The 21,381-nt window shown below is 47.0% G+C and overlaps 1 protein-coding gene across 2 annotated transcripts in view; it reads left to right on the top strand.

Moving 5' to 3' along the window:
• BRAP (BRCA1 associated protein) overlaps positions 1-4,989 on the top strand; it is a 43,613-nt gene extending 38,624 nt beyond the window's left edge. For both annotated transcript variants that reach the window (XM_024257268.3, XM_054528279.2), the window contains exon 12: positions 2,576-4,989. In XM_024257268.3, coding sequence (XP_024113036.1) covers positions 2,576-2,939 — 364 coding nt within the window. In that variant the 3' untranslated portion in view covers positions 2,940-4,989. The remainder of the gene's footprint in view (positions 1-2,575) is intronic.
• The last annotated feature ends 16,392 nt before the right edge of the window (positions 4,990-21,381 follow it).

The raw sequence follows: 21,381 nt of genomic DNA, 5'->3' as shown, positions 1-21,381 counted from the left end.
AGGTGTGTGCCACCATGCCTGCCCAATTTAAAATTTTTCTGTAGAGACGGGGTCTTGCCATATTGCCCAGGCTGGTTTTGAACTCTTGGCCTCAAGTGATCCTCCTGTCTTGGCCTCCGAAAATGCTGGGATTATAGGCATGAGCCCTGCACCTGGCCTGCCATAATAATTTTGACCAGGTCCCTATTGATTGTGTCAAGTTGTGTCAGATATCACACTACTATAAGCAATACTGTAAAGAGCATCTTTCTCCATGTCTCTTTTTGCCCAATCCTGAGTATTCTATGGTATAAATTCCTAGAAGTAAAATAGCTGTGTCAAAGGGCATGCAAATTTTTTGTTTTTATTTATTTATTTTTTTGAGATGGAATCTTGCTCTGTCACACAGGCTGGAGTGCAGTGGCACTCCAGGCACGATCTCGGCTCGCTGCAACCTCCGCCTCTCGGGTTCAAGCAGTTTTCCTGCCTCAGCCTCCCGAGTAGCTGGAATTACAGGCACAAGCTACCACACCTGGCTAATTTTTGTATTTTTAGTAGAAACGGAGTTTCACCATGTTGGCCAGGCTGATGTTGAACTCCTGATCTCATGGTCCACCCTCCTCGGCCTCCCAAAGTGCTGGGATAACAGGCGTGAGCCACCGTGCCTGGCCCAAATTTTTTGTTTTTATAGATGTTGCCAAGTTGTCTTCGAAAGAGTTTATACCAGTTCATGCTCCAGTGCTAGTGTGGAAGTGCCTCTTTTCTCATGGCTCAGCTCTTGGGTGTTCTGATGCATAAAAATAGCATCTCAAATAGTGGGAGTTTTTTGTGTTTTTTGTGTGTGACTGTTTTTGTTTTTTGTTGTTGTTTTTTTGAGACAGGGTCTTACTCTGTCAGACAGGCTGGAGTGCAGTGATGCAGTCATAGCCCACTGCAGGCTCAAATTCCTGGGCTCAAGCAGTCCTCTGCCTCAGCCTCCCAAGTAGCTGGGTCTGCAACTGCACATCACCACACCCAGCTAATTTTTTAAATTTTTCTTTTGTAGAGACGGTGTCTCGCTATGTTGACCAGGCTGGTTTCAAAGTGACCCTCCCACTTTTGCCTCCCATAGTGCTGGGATTACAGACATGAGCCACTCTACTGGGTCTCAGATGGTATGGGTTGTTTGAGACAAGGTCTCGTTCTGTCACCCAGGCTGGAGTGCAGTAGCATGAACACAGCTCACTGCAGCCTTGACCTGCTGGGATCAAGCAATCCTCCAGCTTCAGCCTCCTGTAAATCTGGGACCACTGGTGCATGCCACCCCACCTGGCTAATTTTTTTGATTTTGTGTAGAGACAGGGTCTTACTTTGTTGCCCAGGCTGGTCTCGAACTCATTTATTTCCTCTTTCATTTGCTGAAGTGATCCTCTCACCTCAGCCTCCCAGAGTGCTGGGATTCCAAGCATGAGCCAATGCACCTGGCCTCAAATGGTGGTTTCATTTGCAATTCTTTACTTATGAGTAAGACTGGACATCAAGAATAGGGCACTCCCAAGTCTAAAGCCCTTTGGTTAGAATAAGTGCCCTTTTTTTCCCCTTCAGCAAATGCAATGAAGTCAGAGTACCTGACTCTCCAAGAATGCCACTTTTCCTCATAACTTCCTTATCACAGCTATCATCTCGAAGGCACCTATTTAACCACTGACTGCAAAACAAAGAAGCAGTAGAATTTTTACCATCAGTCACAATAGTTTATGCTACTGAAAACTTTCTGATGCTTAAAAAAAAGTGTCTTAGAAGTACATTTGTGGGCTGGACGCAGTGGCTCACACCTGTAATCCCAGCACTTTGGGAGGCCAAGGTGGGTGGATCACAAGGTCAGGAGTTCAAGACCAGCCTGGCCAAGATGGTGAAACCCCTTCTCTAAAAATACAAAATACAAAAATTAGCCGGGCACGGTGGCAGGCTCCTGTAATCCCAGCTACTTGGGAGGCTGAGGCAGGAGAATCGCTTGAACCCAAGCGGCAGAGGTTGCAGTGAGCCAAGATCACGCCACTGCACTCCAGCCTGGGCAACAGAGTGAGACTCCATCTCAAAAAATAAATAAATAATACACTTGTGGACTGGCGCAGTGCCTCATGCCTGTAATCTCAGTACTTTGGAAGGCTGAGGCGGGTGGATCACCTGAGGTTGGGAGTTCAAGACCAGCCTGGCCAACATGCGGAACCCCAATATCTACTCAAAATACAAAAATTAGCCAGGCATAGTGGCAGGTGCCTGTAATCCCAGCTACTTGGGAGGCTGAGGCAGGAGAATTGCTTGAACCCAGGAGGTGGAGGCTGCAGTGAGCTGAGATCGTGCCATTACATTCCAGCCTGGGCAACAAGAGCAAAACTCCATCTCAGAAAAAAATACACTTGTGTTAAGTAGAGCAAAATTCTTGCTTTGCATAGCTGATTGTGATGGCAGCAAACCAGTCTCCCTCACCATGGGAGAAAGGGGTCTGTCCTAAAGGGATTCTGAGGTCATGGTTTCTCTGTTCAATCCCAGCGCAGAAATGGGACTGTGTCAGCAAATGAAAAATGTGCTTTTGTCTTCCTTTGTTTTTCAAAAGGTGCACTCAGCTAAACACAAAAGTGGCCAAACTTACCAACGAGCTCAAAGAGGAGCAGGAAATGAACAAGTGTTTGCGAGCCAACCAAGTCCTCCTGCAGAACAAGCTAAAAGAGGAGGAGAGGATTTTGAAGGAGACCTGTGACCAAAAAGATCTGCAGATCACCGAGATCCAGGAGCAGCTGCGTGATGTCATGTTCTACCTGGAGACCCAGCAGAAGATCAACCATCTGCCTGCCGAGACCCGGCAGGAAATCCAGGAGGGACAGATCAACATCGCCATGGCCTCAGCCTCGAGCCCTGCCTCTTCGGGGGGCAGTGGGAAGTTGCCCTCCAGGAAGGGCCGCAGCAAGAGGGGCAAGTGACCTTCAGAGCAACAGACGTCCCTGAGACTGTTCTCCCTGACACTGTGAGAGTGTGCTGGGACCTTCAGCTAAATGTGAGGGTGGGCCCTAATAAGTACAAGTGAGGATCAAGCCACAGTTGTTTGGCTCTTTCATTTGCTAGTGTGTGATGTAGTGAATGTAGAGGGTGCTGACTGGAGGGCTGATAGAAAGGCGCTGCGTTTGAAAAGGTCTTAAGAGTTCACTAACCTCAGACATTCTAATGACCATTTTGCCTTCCTGCTTGGTAGAAGCCCCAACTCTGCTGTGCATTTTTCCGTTGTATTTATGGAGTTGGTGTATTTGACATTCAGTTCTGGGGTAGGTTTAAGATGTTAAGTTATTTCTTGTAACCTCAAAGGTAAGGTTATATAGCACTAAAGCACCAAACCTCTCTGAGGTCATAACAGCTGCTTTAAAGAGAGGTTTCCATTGGCTACTAAGGAGTTATGAAAATTCCCTAGCAATAGTATCATATCATTATCATCTCCCCCTTCCTCTGGGGAGTAGAAGAATTGCTTGAATGTTATCTGAAAAGAGGCCCGGTAGTAAACCAGGCCCTGGCTCTTTACCAGCAGTCATCTCTTCTTGCTCTGGGGCCAGCCAGGAAAAACAAATAACCCGGGGCACATTGGGTAGACTCAGTGTAGGAAAAATGGTGGCAGCTCCACTGTTTATTTTTGGTGACTTCATACGTCATTATGAACCGCAATTAAGGAGGAGGCTTAATGGCTGTTCCCAAACTCAAATCTCAGAGTGGGTATCCTAGCATCTAGCAAGACTAAGTGGGGAGATTTCTCATCCGTGTGAAAATGTAGAGTGAGGCCTCTGACTAGCTAATTGTGTATTTTGTTGGGTTTAGTATTTTCTAAATGTTTACAAAATATTGGGCTGCGTGTTCAGGTTGCAGCTAGAGAGAGCTTGGGCAGATTTTCAATTATGCTTTCAAGATATAACCAAAGGCTGTTTCTAAATCCTAAAATTAGAATTTCAACAGAGCCCCCTTTAGAACAGTCATATAACGCTTGTGTGGGTCAACAGAGGGGTTGTGTACTCTCTCTGGAACCATAAATGTCAAATAATGCATAACCTGCAGTAACTGAGCAAACTTAAAATAAGACCTGAGTTGGAATTTAGTTTCTTGAAGAGGTAGAAGGATAGGTTAGTAAGATGTATTGTTAAACAAGAGGTTTTGGTTTTTGCTTTATAATTAGCCACAGGTTTTCAAATGATCACATTTCAGAATAGGTTTTTAGCCTGTAATTAGGCCTCATCCCCTTTGACCTAAATGTCTTACATGTTACTTGTTAGCACATCAACGGTATCGCTAATCACCATCCGTTTTTGTGGGATGTGCTGCAGCATTTCCCAAAAAACTTTACCTGTAATGTTGCAAAATGAATGTACTCAGACATTCTTAATTTTTACTTAGGGCAGACCAACTCTTTGAGTCTCTCTTGGACTTATATATACAGATATCTTAAGAGTGGGAATGTAAAGCATAACCTAATTCTCTTTCCTATAGAGATTCTATTTTATTTAAAATCTATTTTTACACTAGTTAGAATCCTGCTGTTTTGGCCAAGTACTTGTCTTGCATGTCTGACCTTGCAGAAGCTGGGGTGGATCATAGCATACTAATGAAGAGAATTAGAAGTAGTTTACAAAGCTCGCTCACTCCTCATTTCTCTGTGATCCCGTCTGTCCAGTGGCCCCACCACCACCTGGGAAAACAGATTTTTCAGCATAGGTGGGATAAATGCTCTGAAAGGCTGTGCCCAGAGGAATGAGCAAATAGGCAAATGTTTCCAAACTACTTGAAGGTTTAAAAAAATATGTCCCAGAAAAAAAAATCTTACCAAGATATGTAAAGAAAATGTTTTTTTTTTTAAACAGTCAAAGAGTCATGTTTGAATTTCACAAAATCACATCAGACAGAAGTTGTTTTCTTCAGGAGGGAAATGAACCACTTAATATACCCATACTACCTTGAACAATGAAATTGAATTAAAATAGCCAAACTTTGAAATTATTCTGCCCTGTGTGAAATTTGTGTCTCTGACTGACGTTTGCTTGGGAGCATGTCTCTAATAATCTAAGAAAGTGTCAGCCGGGCACAATGGCTCAACACCTGTAATCCCAGCACTTTGGGAAGCTGAGGTGGGCAGATCACCTGAGGTCAGGAGTTCAAGACCAGCCTGGCCAACATGGTGAAACCCCGCCTCTACAAAAATACAAAAATTAGCCAGGCTTGATGGTGGGTTCCTGTAATCCCAGCTACTGGGAAGGCTGAGGTGGGAGAATCGCTTGAACCCGGGAGGCAGAGGTTGCAGTGAGCTGAGATGGCGCCATTGCATTCTAGCCTGGGCGACAGAGCAAGCCTCCATCTCAAAAAAAAAAAAAAAAAAAAAGTGGGCCGGGCGTGATGGCTCACGCCTGTAATCCCAGCACTTTGGGAGGCTGAGACGGGCGGATCACGAGGTCAGGAGATCGAGACCATCCTGGCTAACAGTGAAACCCCGTCTCCATTAACAATACAAAAAAAAATTAACTGGGCGTGGTGGCGGGCGCCTGTAGTTCCAGCTACTCGGGAGGCTGAGGCAGGAGAATGGCGTGAACCCGGGAGGCAGAGCTTGCAGTGAGCCGAGATTGCACCACTGCACTCCAGCCTGGGCGACAGAGCAAGACGCCATCTCAAAAAAAAAAAGTGGCCTTGATTTAAAAAGCAACGTAAAAATCAACCCCTTGGTTGAGTGCGGTGGCTCACATCTGTAATCCCACCACTTTGGGAGGCTGAGGTGGGAGGAATGCTTGAGGTCAGGAGTTCAAGACCAGCCTGGGCAACATGGCCAGACCCAATCTCTACCAAACAAAAAAAAAAAAAAAAAAAAAGTTTTTTAATTAGCCGGGCGTGGTCTTGCACACCTGTAGTCCCAGCTATTTGGGAGGCTGAGGTGGGAGGATCGCTTGAACCCAGGAGTTCGAGACTGCATGAGCCGTGATTGTACCACTGCACTCCAGCCTGGGCAACAGACCCTGTCTCAAAAAAAAAAAGGCCCTCAACAATATAGTGAGCATCTAGATTATTCATCTTTCCACTCCCTTCTTCCAGGTTCCCAAACTAGTGAAAAGTAGCTGAACTGGGCAAGGGAAGTCCTAGGCACACAACTCTTGCAAACTAAAAGCACATTTTTTTATTTTTTATTTTTTTTGAGACAGTCTTGTTCTCTCTCCCAGGCTGGAGTGCAGTGGCTCCACCTCGGCTCACTGCAACCTCCACCCCCTGGGTTCAAGCGATTCTCCTGCTTCAGCCTCCCAAGTAGCTGTGCTTATAGCGCGTGCCACCACGCCCAGCTAATTTTTTTGTATTTTTAGTAGAGACGGAGTTTTGCCATGTTGGCGAGGCTGGTCTCGAACTCTTGACCTCAAGTGATCCACCCGCCTCAACCTCCCAAAGTGCTGGGATTACGGTTGTGAGTCACCGCACCCAGCCACTAAAAGCAATTTCTACACCTGAGACTATTTCCCATGCCCTACACTAAGCTGAGATTGTTTTTTTTGGGGGGGTTTGTTGTTCTTGGTGCGAAACCGTCATAAATGTGACTTGTTAGGATACATTGATCAATATATAAACACTGAAGCAACTGCCCACTCTCTGCTTGCATGGCAAAGTTGTCCTCCTCAAAAGGGCTGAGAAACTGATTTCTACAGCGAGCTAGTAGAGTGTGGAGAACTTGGCAAATCACGAATGAACAACCTTCTGTCATCGTTTAGAAACCCCTCTCCTAGTACAGTCAGGCTCCACAAGCTACAAATACCATCCATGAGATTTGGCTGCCATGCATGATGCCACGTTGCTTGGGCTGGTGGCATATTTTGGCTTGTGCGATGCCATGGGCTTATCTAAAAAAGGAAAAAGTCACTCTTGTTTTCTCCAGGATAAAGCTGAATTAACTGCTGCAGAGTGACTCTGCTGCATCACTTCTCTTGGCAGCAGAAGGGAAATTAAAAGTCTCTTAAGAATCAGCTCCTGCACCTTAACAGTGCTGGGGGTCCTTTAAACTACCCAGAGACCAGGCTATCACCTTAATTGAGTTTAGGAAGCCACCGAGTATTCTGTGGCAGACCTTTTCTGCTGGCCAGTCCTTTTCATGCTTCCCTGTGAAAAATCTTGAAATAGAGACCCAGAATACCTATAAAATGGTTACACCAACAGATGCAGCTTTTTTTTTTTTTTTTTTTTTTTTTGAGACAGAGCCTCACTCTATTGCCCAGGCTGGAGTGCAGTGGCGCGATCTCAGCTCACTGCAACCTCCGCCTCCTGGGTTCAAGCAATTCTCATGCCTCAGCATCCCAAGTAGCTGGGATTACAGGCACACACCACCATGCCTGGCTAATTTTTGTATTTTTTGTAGAGATGGGGTTTTGCCGTGTTGGCCAGGCTGGTCTCGAACTCCTGACCTCAAGTGATCCACCTACTCGGCCTCCCAAAGTGCTGGGATTATAGGCATGAGCCACTGTGCCCAGCCATTTTTTGTATTTTGTATTTTGGTAGAGATGGGCTTTTGCCATGTTGGCCAGGCTGGTCTCAAACTCTTGGCCTCAAATGATCTGCCTGCCTCGGCCTCCCAAAGTGCTGGGATTACAGGTGTGAGCCACTGCACCTGGCCCAGATATAGCTTTGACAGTAAAGAGTGAAGGAGTAATAGGGAGAAAAGCCTGTCCTTTAGGAGCCCCAAGTTTTATCCTAGAGCCAAGGCCAAGTGTCTGCTTCTCCTCTGCAAGGTGAAGTTGATTTTTCACCTCCCACCCTCACCCACGGGCCTCCCCCAAACCCTGTTCTGTAGTCTCCCTGGAGCAAGTGAAAAGCATTATTTGCATTTGGGTATTAGTGGACTTCAGGGAAGTTACATAAGGCTTTTAATTTTTACTGGAGTGGGGGCTGGCCTATTTATCCTGATTAATGCCATAATCAACAACTTCTTTCTTTCTTTCTTTTTTTTTTTTTTTTTGAGATGGAGTCTCGCTCTGTCCCCCAGGCTGGAGTGCAGTGGCGCCATCTCAGCTCACTGCAACCTCTGCCTCCTGGGTTCAAGTGATTCTCGTGTCTCAGCCTCCTGAGTAGCTGAGATTATAGGCGCACACTACATGCCCGGCTAATTTTTGTATTTTTAGTAGAGATGGGGTTTCGCCCTGTTGGCCAGGCTGGTCTCAAACTCTTGACCACAAGTGATCTGCCTGCTTCGGCCTCCCAAAGTGCTGGGATTAACAGGCGTGAGCCACCATGCCTGGCCATCTTTTCATGTTTTAGTGATAACCTTTCTTTACCTTGTATTCCTGAAACTCACATGTTCACAGACATTTACGACCATAGGGTCTATCAGACATTAATTTGGAAACTTGTACTTCCAGAAGCCAAAACAATTTCAGAATTATTGTAGCTAGTATGCTTTTCATGAACATTGAGTAGTCTCTCCCTGTAATTCTGGAAGCTTAGGAGGACATGGAAGAAAGGGGTTCTGCAGTTGGTTCTTAATCTGGATTTTGCATTCTTGCTGCATGAAAGGAAGAGATGAACAATCTTGTTTTATACAAGATGATTGCAGTCTTTGGGGCCTAATGTTGAATTGCTTCGAGTGAAAAACTCACTGGAATCATCTGGAAAATGTGGTTTTCGTACTTGGCACAGAGCTGCACTGGTGCAGATAACATTTGTTACTTCAAGGCTAATTACCACACTTACTAAGTGAACTGAAGCAGCTTTGTTTCTTTTCAGACCTTGTTCTAAATCTCCTGACCCAAGACTCCTTTCCGATCCAGCTCAAGATTGCCTTGAAACAAATGCAGGGAGGTTTGTCCAGGAGGGGAAGTCCAAGAGTGAAATTACATGCAAGATCCCAGAACAAGAACGTGTACAGCACTCAGGATAAATCTGGGTGGTGGTTTTTTTTTTTGAGACCAAGTCTTGCCCTGTCACCCAGGCTGGAGTGCAGTGCAGTGGCTGGATCTCGGCTCATTGCAACCTCCGCCTCCTGGGTTCAAGTGATTCTCCTGCCTCAGCCTCCCAAGTAGCTGGGATTACAGGTCCCCACCATCACACCTAGCTAATTTTTGTGTTTTTAGTAGAGACGGGGTTTCATTATGTTGGCCAGGCTGGTCTCGAACTCCGGACCTCAAGTGATCCATCCACCTCGGCCTCCCAAAGTGATGGGATTACAAGCGTGAGCCACCACGCCCAGCCTGGGTGTTGTATTTTCAAAAGATAAAAGCAGGCCAGGCATGGTGGCTCACGACTATAATCCCAGCACTTTGGGAGACTGAGGCAGGAGGATCACCTGAGGTTGGGAGTTTGAGACCACCCTGACCAACATGGAGAAACCCCATCTCTACTAAAAATACAAAATTAGCCGGGCATGGTGGCACATGCCTGTAATCCCAGCTTCTCCTGAGGCTGAGGCAGGAGAATTGCTTGAACCCAGGAGGCAGAGGTTGTGGTGAGCCAGAGATCACGCCATTGCACTCCAGCCTGGGCAACAAGAGCAAAACTCCATCTAAAAAAAAAAAAAAATGGTAAAAGTAAACCTACAGCACTAAGCATAAATGCCAAATAGGAAAAACAGTTCCAACTTGGCCTCTGTGAGGATGTCTTCTGCCATTTTTTTGCCCAGAAGCAGCAGCAGGTTCCAGACCAGATTTCCTTGTACATGTGTCTCCTAATTTAAAAAGGAAGAGCCCAGGCTAGGTGCTGTGGCTCACACCTGTCATCCCAACACTCTGGGAGGCCGAGATAGGAGGATCGCTTGAGGCTGGGAGTTTAAGACCAGCCTGGGCAACATAGACCTTGTCTCTACTAAAAATTAAAAACAATTAGCCAGGGGTGGCGCATGCCTGTAGTCCCAGCTACTCAGGAGGCTAAGGCAGGAGGATCTCTGGAGCCCAGGAGTTCGAGTTTGCAGTGAGCTATGATCACACCACTGCTCTCCCAGCTATATCAACTCCTGATTTGAATTCTCAATCCCTTGGTTATGGCCCAATAGGCAAAAGTTCAGGTTTTCCCTAGAGAACTGGGAGAACTCAAGTCCCCTGTAAAAGAATGAGATGTTTCCGGCCGGGTGCGGTGGCTCATGCCTGTAATCCCAGCACTTTGGGAGGCCGAGGCGGGCGGATCACCTGAGGTCAGGAGTTTGAGACCAGCCTGGCCAACATGGCGAAACCCCGTCTCTACTAAAATACAAAAATTAGCCAGGCATGATGTCGGGTGCCTGTAATCCCAGCTACTCAGGAGGCTGAGACGGGAGAATCGCTTGAACCAGGAAGACGGTGGTTGCAGTGAGCTGAGATCACGCCACTGCACTCCAGCCTGGGCGGCTGAGCGAGACTCTGTCTAAAAAAAATAAATAAATAAAGATGTTTCCACAACTTAAGAAACTCGCCTGTATCAGTTTACATCATTAGCATAATGCTTAGCACTAAAAGGCTTCAGTGCTAACTGAAAAGAAGGGACAGGAATTAATTTTAAAGGCACAACAGATTACAGAGAAAGACCTAGAAGTAAAGACATGTAAGCGGAAAATTTTAGGAGGAATAAGGAGAGTTGCTATCTTGGAAACACTCCAACAGAGAGCAACCAAATTGTGACTTATCACACGCAGCCAGAGGGTCTTCTGGCAGCATTTTTTAGGAATTATCTTTTGTGATAGAAGCAACCTTAGCTGTAGCTGTATTCACTCATATTCTAACTGATCAGTTTCTGCTTATGCAGATGCTATGAGCCCAACTGTTTGCAAAAGGGACAGCAAGAGAGGAGCCACGTGGCAGTCCCCCACCTCCCCACCCCACCTGTCCTTGGGGAAAAAAATTAAGATCCTCTTTTCAAAATGCCTGCCTCAGGAAAACAGCTTCGTCGCATTTGTTTCCATGCTGCGGAAAATCAACACAAACTGGCTTTGATCCCAAACAGGGCCAACTGCAGGGCACTGAGGATTCCGCAGCCAGGAAGAATGCGGAGGCCTCTCCCCGAGCACATTCGACTTCAATTATGTGGGAACACGCCTGGGCTGGGGGCTGATGCCAGAATTATCCTGGCTGAGACAGAGGAGGCCCCGTGCTGTGGCCTAGAATCTTTCCTAAAAGTCCATGCAGGATCTCTCGGTTGCTGCCAATCCTGCACTTTCTCGTTGGCGAGATTCCTGGTTCTGTTTGGCTAGAGTAATGCTACGGCTTACTCCTGTCCTTTTCTTCCTCTCGCTGCGGACCCTCTGCCCCTCACCATTGTCAATCAGAATGCTCCACCGCTTTCAAAAACAGAACAGTCCCCCCAAAAAATCATCCACACCATCCCTTCCTCCTTCTCGGTTAGCTCTGTTACGGCCCACAGGAGAGGGCTGCCTTTTTGGTTAACTCTTTAAAAAGTTTCCTTTTCACCTTCTGACATAACATTCTCATGGGAAGGGAGGTAAGGGATGCTAATGAGCCTCACTGGATTACCGTTAGCGTGTGTGGACTCAAGTGGACTAGGAAAATCCCAGCAGGATATCCCTATGAGGGGCCTCTTTTCCAGCACTGGTTGTCCTAATCAGGCAAGCCAGAGCGGTAATCTAGAGACCCCAAACCTGTGTTGGATTTTAGTAGGACGCAGAGCCGAGATAGCCCCTTTGCACTTGCTGAGAATGAAAAGTGGAAGTAAGCCCTGTCCTGCGGTTTTGATGTGTTTGATTACACTGCTAGCTCACACAACCTACTGCCCACAGTGATCGTGCTGAGCACTTGCCTTGTATGTTTCATCCAGTCCTCACCACAATCCTGTCAGGTCCTACAGTGAACCCATTTTACATAGCAAGAAACTAGGGCACAGTGGAGACAGGATGGGACTCGGCCAGCACTGACTGAGGTCACATAGCTGATAAGTGATAAAGGCCATTCTCTCACTCTCTCTTTTTTTTTTTTTTTGCAACAGAGTTTTGCTCTTGTCACCCAGCCTGGAGTGCAATGGTGGGATCTCAGCTCACTACAACCTCCACCTCCTGGGTTCACGCAATTCTCCTGCCTCAGCCTCCCGAGTAGCTGGAATTACAGGCACCTGCCACCAGGCCCGGCTAATTATTTTATTTTTAGTAGAGGCAGGGTTTCGCCATCCATGTTGGTCAGGCTGGTCTCGAACTCCTGACCTCAGGTGATCCACCTGCCTTTGCCTCCCAAAGTGCTGGGATTACAGGCGTGAGCCACTGTGCCCAGCCCTCTCACTCTCTTTTTTTTTTTTTTTTTTTTTTTTTTAGAGACAGGGTCTCACTCTTGCCCAGGCTGGAGTGCAGTGGTGTGATCACGGCTCATGGCAGCCTCAACCTCCCTGGACTTAAGCGATCCTCCCACCTCAGCCTCCTGAGTAGCTGGGACCACAGGAGCGTGCCACTATGCCCAGCTAACTTTTTTTTATTTTGGGGGTCTCCTATGTTGCCCAGGCTGATCTGGAACTCCTGGGCTCAAGTGGTCCTCCCACCTCAGCCTCCCCAAATGCTGAGATTATACATGTAAGGCATTGTGCCCAGCCCTTCTTCTTTTCTTTTTTTTTTTTTTTTTATAAACAGGGTCTCTGTCGCCCAGGCTGCGAGTGCAGGGTCGCGATCATAGCTCACTGCACTCTCAAACTCCTGGGCTCAAGTGATCCTCCTGCCTCAGCCTCCTGAGTAGCTGGGACTACAGGTACACCACCATGCCCAGCTAATTTTTTTGTTTTTGTAGACATGGGATCTTGCTATGTTGCCCAGGCTGACCTTGAATTCCAAGTGATCCTCTTACCTCCGCCTCCCAAAGCACTGGGATGACAGTTGCAGTCCACCACACTCAGCCAATTCTCAATCTTGACATCATCTAACCCCAAAACCTGTGCTCATCACCATTCTGCTCTACTACCTCCCCTAACTTTGGGACTTGGGAATGTAAAAGACACAGCTCCTAGTTCGATTTTGTTGTTTTGGGAAAGGAGAGTACTGAGTTGAGGCCACTTTTGTGTGAGTCCAGGGTCCTGGACATCCACCCTCTGCCAGCCTTCCTTTTTTTTTTTTTTTTTTTTTTGAGAAGGGGTCTCTAGCTCTGTTGTCCAGGCTGGAGCACAGTGGCATGATCTTGGCTAACTGCAACCTCCGCCTCCAGGGTTCAAGCAATTCTCATGCCTCAGTCTCTGGAGAAGCTGGGATTAACAAGCACCTGCCACCATGCCCAGCTAGTTTTTGTATTTTTAGTAGAGATGGGGTTTCACTATCTTGGCCAGGCTGGTCTGGACCTCCTGACCTCAGGTGATCTGCCCGCCTTGGCCTCCCAAAGTGCTGGGATTACAGGCGTGAGCCACCAACCCTGGCCTCTTCTCATGGAGTTTTCTAACTTCTCCCTCTCTCCTCTCCCACTTCAATGGGGCGCCTGAGCTGATAAAGAGAAAGGAAGAAGAAAGCCACAGGGTTTCCCCCCACTATACCCAAGGGCTGGCCTTGGGAATTCATTTCAATGGACTGTGCTGGCCCCTTCACCCTGGGGAGCTTGGGGCCCAGTCCACAGCAGCCATTTACACTGACATCTCAGTTCAATTATCCAGAGCCTCATGGACATTTGCTCCATTGGAAAAGTTGCTTCTGGAACAAGGCTATCCAGGCTCTAAGGTGTTCTCTCTGTAAGAGTGCAGACTCTGCTAGTGCCCCCAGAGGCACAGTCAAAAGGGCATAAACAGGCTAACTGGAAACTGGATATTCTGGAGGGATCACTTAATTTGCAGCTTCAATTTATTATAGAACACATAGGGGAGAAAGCCTAGAACAAAAATCTTATAAACTACTAGAGGATATTATAAAGCAGTATTAATTTGGCAGATGTAAATTGGTGCTGTGTGTAAGTCTATGTGCAAATGTGTCCAAGAACTTTTTCTTTTTTTTTTTTGAGATGGAGTCTCCTAGGCTAGAGTGTAGTGGTGCAATCTTGGCTCACTGCACGTCTGCCTCCCAGGTTCAAGCGATTCTCCTGCCTCAGCCTCCCAAGTAGCTGCGATTACAGGCTTGCGGCACCACACTGGCTAATTTTTTGTATTTTTAGTAGAGATGGAGTTTCACCATGTTGTCCAGGCTGGTCTCAAACTCTTGGCCTCAAGTGACTGCCTGCCTCGGCCTCCCAAAGTGCTGCAATTACAGGCATGAGCCACTGTACCCGGCCTTTTAAAAAAATATTATATAATAACAAGTTTAAGCCAGGCACAGTGGCTCACACCTGTAATTCCAGCACTTTGGGAGGCCGAGGCGGGCAGATCACAAGGTCAGGAGATTGAGACCATCCTGGCCAACATGGTGAAACCCCATCTCTACTAAAAATACAAAAATTATCTGGGCGTGGTGGCACACACAAGTAGTCCCAGCTACTCAGGAGGCTGAGGCAGGAGAATCACTTGAACCCAGGAGTCGGAGCTTGCGCCACTGCACTCCAGCCTGGTGACAGAGCGAGACTCCGTCTAAAAAAAAAAAAAAATTATAAGTTCAATTTATGATCTGATGTTTTGTTTTTTCCTTTTTTGAGACAGTCTTGCTCTGTTGTCCAGGCTGGAGTGCAGTGGCATGATCTCGGCTCACTGCAACCTCCACCTCCTGGGTTTAAGCGATTCTCCTGTCTCAGCCTCCCAAGTAGCTGGGACTACAGGTGCCTGCCACCACACCTGGATAATTTTTTTTTTTTTGAGATGGAATCTCGCTCTGTTGCCAGGCTGGAGTGCAGTAGCGCAATCTCAGCTCACTACAACCTCTGCCTCCCGGGTTCAAGTGATTCTCCTGCCTCAGTCTCCCAAGTAGCTGGGATTACAGGCATGCGCCACCATGCCCAGCTAATTTTTGTATTTTTACAAGAGATGGGGCTTCACCATGTTGGCCAGGCTGGTCTTGATCTCCTGACCTGGTGATCCACCCACCTTGGCCTCCCAAAGTGCTGGGATTACAGGCATGAGCCACCATGCCCAGCCTAATTTTTGTATTTTTAGCAGAGGTGGGTTTCATGATGTTGGCCAGGCTGGTCTCGAACTCCTGACCTCAAAGGATCCACCCACTTCATTCTCCCAAAAATCTGGGATTACAGGCGTGAGCCACCACACCCGGCCTATGATCTGATTTAATAGCTATATTTGTGCTACTGAACTTACATTTTCACTTACTTCCACTTATCCTACTTATATATTCTTTTTTTTTTTTTTTTGAGATGGAGTATCGCTCTGCCGCCCAGGCTGGAGTGCAGTGGTATGATCTCGGCTAACTGCAAGCTCCGCCTCCCAGGTTCACGCCATTCTCCTGCCTCAGCCTCCCGAGTAGCTGGGACTACAGGCGCCCGCCACCACACCCAGCTAATTTTTTGTATTTTTAGTAGACACGGGGTTTCACTGTGTTAGCCAGGATGGTCTCGATCTCCTGACCTTGTGATCCACCCACCTCGGCCTCCCAAAGTGCTGGGATTACAGGCGCAAGCCACCGCACCCAGCCCCTACTTACATATTCTAAATGCTATTAGACAATAGGAAGTACAAAAGTATATTGCTTGTGTGTTTATTTTTTATTGAGATATAATTAACATACAAGAGGCCCCACACAGTGGCCCACACCTGTAATCCCAGCAGTTTGGGATGCCAAGGCAGGCAGATCACCTGAGGTCAGGAGTTCAAGACCAGCCTGGCCAAAATGACAAAATCTCATCTCTACTAAAATACAAAAAATTTGGTTGGGCGTGGTGGTGCACACCTGTAATCCCAGCTACTTGGGAGGCTGAGGCAGGAGAATTGCTTGAACCTGGGAGGTGGAGGTTGCAGTGAGCCGAGATCACGCCACTGCACTCCAGCCTGGGCAACAAGAGCAAACCTCTGTCTCAAATAATAATAATAAACATACAATAGAATGCAGATCTTAAGTGGTCAGTTCAAAGAGTTTTGAGAATTGTATATACCCATGTAATCACTACCCAAATCAAGACGTGTAGAATATTTCTATCTCCCCTGTTAAAAAATACAATGTTATATTTTTTAAACAGAAAAACATAAAGAAGAAAATTAAATGGTTATCTCAACAGAGGAAGTTATTAACACTTTAGAGTATGTTTCTTCTGGTATTTTTGTTTGTTTTGAGACAGGGTCTTGCTCTGTCACTCAGGCTGGAGTGCAGTGGCGCGATCACAGCTTACTGCAGCCTCAACCTTCCAAGATCAAGCAATTATTTCACCTTAGCCTCCTAAGTAGCTGGGACTACAGGAACACACCACCACGCCCAGCTAATCATCTGGTATTTTCTATGCATATTCTTTTTTTTTTTGAGATAGAGTCTCGCTCTGTAACCCAGGTTGGAGTGCAGTGGCACAATCTCAGCTCACTGCAACCTCTGTCTCCCAGGTTCAAGTGATTCTCCTGCCTCAGCCTCCTGAGTAGCTGGGATTACAGGCAGGTGCCACCACACACAGCTAACTTTTGTATTTTTAGTAGAGACCGGGTTTCACTATGTTGGCCACGTTGGTCTCGAACTCCTGACCTCAAATGATCTGCCCACATCAGCCTCCCAAAGTGCTGGGATTACAGGTGTGAGCCACTGTGCCCAGCATGCATATTCTTTTTACATGATTTCTTTGTTCTTTCAAAAATTCCATCAGGGCCTAATAAGTGCTAGACACTGCCTAGGTTCTGGGGATATGGCAATGAATGCCAAGAGTCCAGGCACTACCATCCTGAAAACAAACAAAATTATTAATATATAAAATTTCAGATAATGGTAAATGCCGGGAAAAAAAGTAAAACAGTATAATTGGGATGGAAGGGAGGGCTGTGTTAGGTAGGATAGTCAGGGAAGGCCACGACGGTAGACTGTGTGCAAAAAATGGCTCACTGTTCCCCCTGCAATGTGACTCTGCAGCATCTCCACCCCATTGAATCTGGGCTAGTATTGTGACTTGCTTTAGACCACAACTTTTGCTTTAGCAAAAGTGATACTGTGACAGTTTTTTGTTTTGTTTTGTTTTGTTTTGTTTTTTGAGATGGAGTCCTGCTCTGTCGCCCAGACTGGAGTGCAGTGGCGTGATCTGAGCTCACTGCCACCTCTGCCTTGATTCTCTTCCCTCAGCCTCCCAAGTAGCTGGGAATACAGGCACACACCACCATGCCCGGCTAATTTTTTTGTATTTTTAATAGAGACAGGGTTTCACCATGTTGGTCAGGCTGGTCTTGAACTCCTGACCTCAGGTGATCTGCCCGCCTTGGCCCCCCAAAATTCTGGGATTACAGGCATGAGCCACCGCACCAGATCAGTTCTTTTTTCTTTGCTTTGCTTTTTTTTTTTTTTTTTTTGAGATGGAATCTCGTTCTGTTACCCAGGCTGGAGTGCAGTGGCGCAATCTCAGTTTACTGCAGCCTCTGCCTCCCAGGTTCAAACGATTCTCCTGCCTCAGCCTCATGGGAATACAGGCATGTACTACCATACCCAGCTAATTTTTGTATTTTTAGTAGAGACAGGGTTTCACCATGTTGCCAAGGCTGGTCTCGAACCCCTGGCCTCAAGTGATCTGCCTGCCTCAGCCTCCCAATGTGCTGGGATTACAGGCGTGAGCCACTGCACCTGGCAATACTGTGATAGTTCTGAGCCTCAAGAGGCCTTTTAAAATTCTATTCTGTCTCAAAACCCTGCCCAACCTCTAGGAAAACAAGCCCAGGTTAGTCTGCTGGTGGATGAGAGACCACATCGATGCAAGCCAAGCAAGCCCAGTGATCCCAGCCAAATTCATGAAAAGTACCCAGCAAAGATCTCTGCCTTGATGTTCACATGGTGTTCCCCTGTGTGCATGTGTCTATTCCTTCTTTTAAGACACCAGTCATATTGGGTCAGGATACATCCTAATGACCTTATTTTAACTTGGTTACTTCTGTTAAAAACCCTATCTCCAGCCAGGCACAGTGGCTCACGCCTGTAATCCCAGCACTTTGGGAGGCCGAGGTGGGCATATCACCTGAGGTCGGGAATTCGAGACCAGCCTGGCCAACATGGAGAAAACCCGTCCCTACTAAAAATACAAAATTAGCTGGGTGTGGTGGTGGGCGCCTGTAATCCCAGCTACTCAGGAGGCTGAGGCAGGAGAATCGCTTGAACCCAGGAGGCGGAGGTTGTGGTGAGCCGAGATCGGGCCATGGCACTCCAGCCTGGGCAACAAGAGCGAAACTCAGTCTCCAAAAAAAAAAAACAAAACAAAACAAGAAAAACCCTATCTTCAAATAAGGTGACATTGCGAGGTACTGTGGGTTAGGACTGCAGCATATGAGTTCAGGGAAGATGCAATTCAACCCATTACACATGGCTTGGACTTTTTTTTTTTTTTTTTTTTTTTTTGATACTGAGTCTCACTCTATCACCAGGCTGGAGTGCAGTGGCGCAATCTCGGCTCACTGCAACCTCCGCCTCCTGGGTACAAGCGATTCTTCTGTCTCAGCCTCCTGAGTAGCTGGGACTACAGGCATGCGCCACCACACCAAGCTAGTTTTTGTATTTTTAGTAGAGATGGGGTTTTACCATGTTGGCCAGGATGGTCTCAATCTCTTGACCTCATGATCCACCCGCCTGGGCCTCCCAAAGTGCTGGGATTACAGGCATGAGCCACCGCGCCTGGCCAGCTTTGACTTTTTAAGCTCTTTCCAACCTCAGGACCTTTGCATGTACTGTTCTTGCAGGAATGCCCTCCTGAACCCTTTGAATGACTGAGGCCTTCTCTTACTTTAGGTCTCAACTTATACGTTTTCTCTTAAGAGAGGCTTTCCCCAAATCTCCCTTCTCACACTAAATAAATGAGCGTTCCCTGAAGCATCCTTGGCTCAGCCATTTGCTATTACGCTTTGCCACAACACTGTTTCCTTCACGTCAACAGTTCTGTTTATCTATATGCATGTGTTTTTCCTCCCTCCTTGCACTAAACTATAAACTCTCAGAAGCCAGGGTTTTGCCTCTTTCCTCACTGTATCCCCAGTGTTTGTGGACCAAATGACAGAGCAAAGGTTGAGTTTACCTGGTCACACTACAGAGCTAGGGTCATACCCCAGATCTCCTACCTCCTAATTTCTTTTTTCTTTTTTTAGATGGCTTCTTGCTCTGTTGCCTAGGCTGGAGTGCAGTGGTGCAACCTCGGCTCACTACAACCTCCACCTCCCAGGTTCCAGTGATTTTCCTCCCTCAGCCTCTCAAGTAGCTGGGACTACAGGCGTGTGCCACCAAACCTGGCTAATTTTTGTATTTTTAGTAGAGACAGGGTTTCACCATGTTGGTCAGGCTGGTCTTGAACTCCTGAGCTCAAGTGATCTGCCTGCCTTGGCCTCCCAAAGTGCTGGGATTATAGGCATGAGCCACTGCACCCAGCCCTACCTCCTAATTTCTATGTCCTTCCATATTCCCTCTCTACAAAAGCATCTCTCTACTATGAAATAAGCCTCTAAACAAGCTGTTTTGCATAGTCATTACAAACAAGAAATTAAGTGCATGTGCTACCTAGGTTCAAATCCCAGCTTCTTTCTCCCTTTTCTAGTTGTGTGAACTGCAACCAATTCCTTACTCTTGTTGTGCTTTAGTTTCTCGCTCTGTAAAATGTAGGTTGGCCAGGTGTGGTGGTTCACGCTTGTAATCCTAACACTTTGGGAGTCTGAGTCAGGAGGATCACTGGAGGTCAGGAGTTCTAGACCAGCAACATAGTGAGACCCCATCTCTATAAAAATAATAATAATAAGAAGCCAGGGGTGGTGGCCTTTACCTATAGTTTCAGCTACTCAGGAGATTGAGCTAGGAGGATCCCAGGAGTTCAAGGTTACAGTGAGCTATGATTGTGCCTGGGTGACAGAGTGAAACCCAGTCTCAAAAAAAAAAAAAAAAAAAAAAAGGCAGGGGGGTAATAATACACACTCAATAGGGCTGATATGAAGCTCAAATGACTTAATGCCTGTGAAATTCTTAGCACAGGGTTCAATGAGTGTTAGGCACACAGAAACAGGAGAGGAGCTCTCAAATCAATATTAATTAATACTAAGGAAATAATGCTTTATTTTTTGAGACAGGGTCTTGCTCTGTTGCCCGGGCTGGAGTACAGTGGGGCAATCTTGGCTCACTGCAACCTCTGCCTCCCAGGTTGAGGTGATTCTCATGCCTCGGCCTCCTGAGTGGCTGGGATTACAGGTGTGTGCCACCACGACTGGATAATTTGTGTGTGTGTGTGTGTGAGATGGAGTCTCATTCTGTCACCCAGGCTGGAGTGCAGTGGCGCGATCTTGGCTCACTGCAACCTCCACCTCCCAGGTTTACACAATTCTCCCACCTCAGCCTCCCAAGTAGCTGGGACTACAGGTATGCACCACCATGCCGGCTAATTTTTGTATTTTTTAGTAGAGAAGAGGTTTCACCATGTTGGCCGGGCTGATATTGAACTCCTGATCTCAGGTGATCTGTCCGCCTCAGCCTCCCAAAGGGCTGAGATTACAGGCGTGAGCCACCGCGCCTGGCCAGGAAATAAACTATTTTCTTAAATATGCATCTAGGGCCTAGTAAGTACAAGGTACCCTGGGGGGGGTCACAGATGAGCAGCATGGTGTCACTACCTCCAGGGACCAGGTGTGCTGTCAAGGCAGGACAGTGTGGTGCAGAGGTTATCTGCATGGTCCTGGAGTTGGCCCTCTTGGGTTCAAATCCCAGCCCTGCTACTGCCTGGCTCTGTGATCTAGGGAGAGTTACTTGACATTTCTAAACATTTCTGATTTCAGCCTATAAAATGAGGCCAATAATAAGAGTATCTGCCCTGCCTAGACAGGATTAAATGAAGTAGTGCTTAGCATAGCTCAGTGAGCACTGTTGGTGTCTCTGTGTTGGAGCCTTCCCACCCCTGCTCTCTTGCAGGCAGTGTTAGTGGCCCCCATCCTGTTCCCTCGTGGCCCCTGAGCTCATGATTCTCCCCTGCTAGATGGTGTGCATTTTGAAAGTGGGGAAAACTTTCCTCCATTTATGCAAGGCCTCACTCAGAGAAGCCCCTTAACAAAGGGCTATTGGAATAAATGAAGGAATGGATGAAGAAACAAAGGCCAGGCAGAGTAAAACCAAGAAGATGTTGCATAATTGAAGGCAGCAATTGGGCATTTTCACCTCAACAATGCCAGCACCTATTACATCAGCTGGACTGGACAGTGCTTTCACACTTGCAAAATGCATCCAAAAGGACAATGAAGTCCCAGTTACTTGGAAGGCTGAGGTGGGAGGATCGCTTGAGTCCAGGAGTTGGAGGCCACAGTGAACTGTGATCACACCACTACAGTCCAGCCTGGGCAACAGATGAGACCCTGTCTTTAATCGACAACAACAACAAAAAGGATGATCAGGCCAGATGCGGTGGCTCATTTGAGGTCAGGAGTTTGAGA

The sequence above is a fragment of the Pongo abelii genome, chromosome 10 (assembly GCF_028885655.2).
Source record: "Pongo abelii isolate AG06213 chromosome 10, NHGRI_mPonAbe1-v2.0_pri, whole genome shotgun sequence".
Taxonomy (NCBI): domain Eukaryota; kingdom Metazoa; phylum Chordata; class Mammalia; order Primates; family Hominidae; genus Pongo; species Pongo abelii.
Note: the sequence above shows the minus strand (reverse complement) of the source record. Positions and strands in the feature narration are given on the sequence as shown.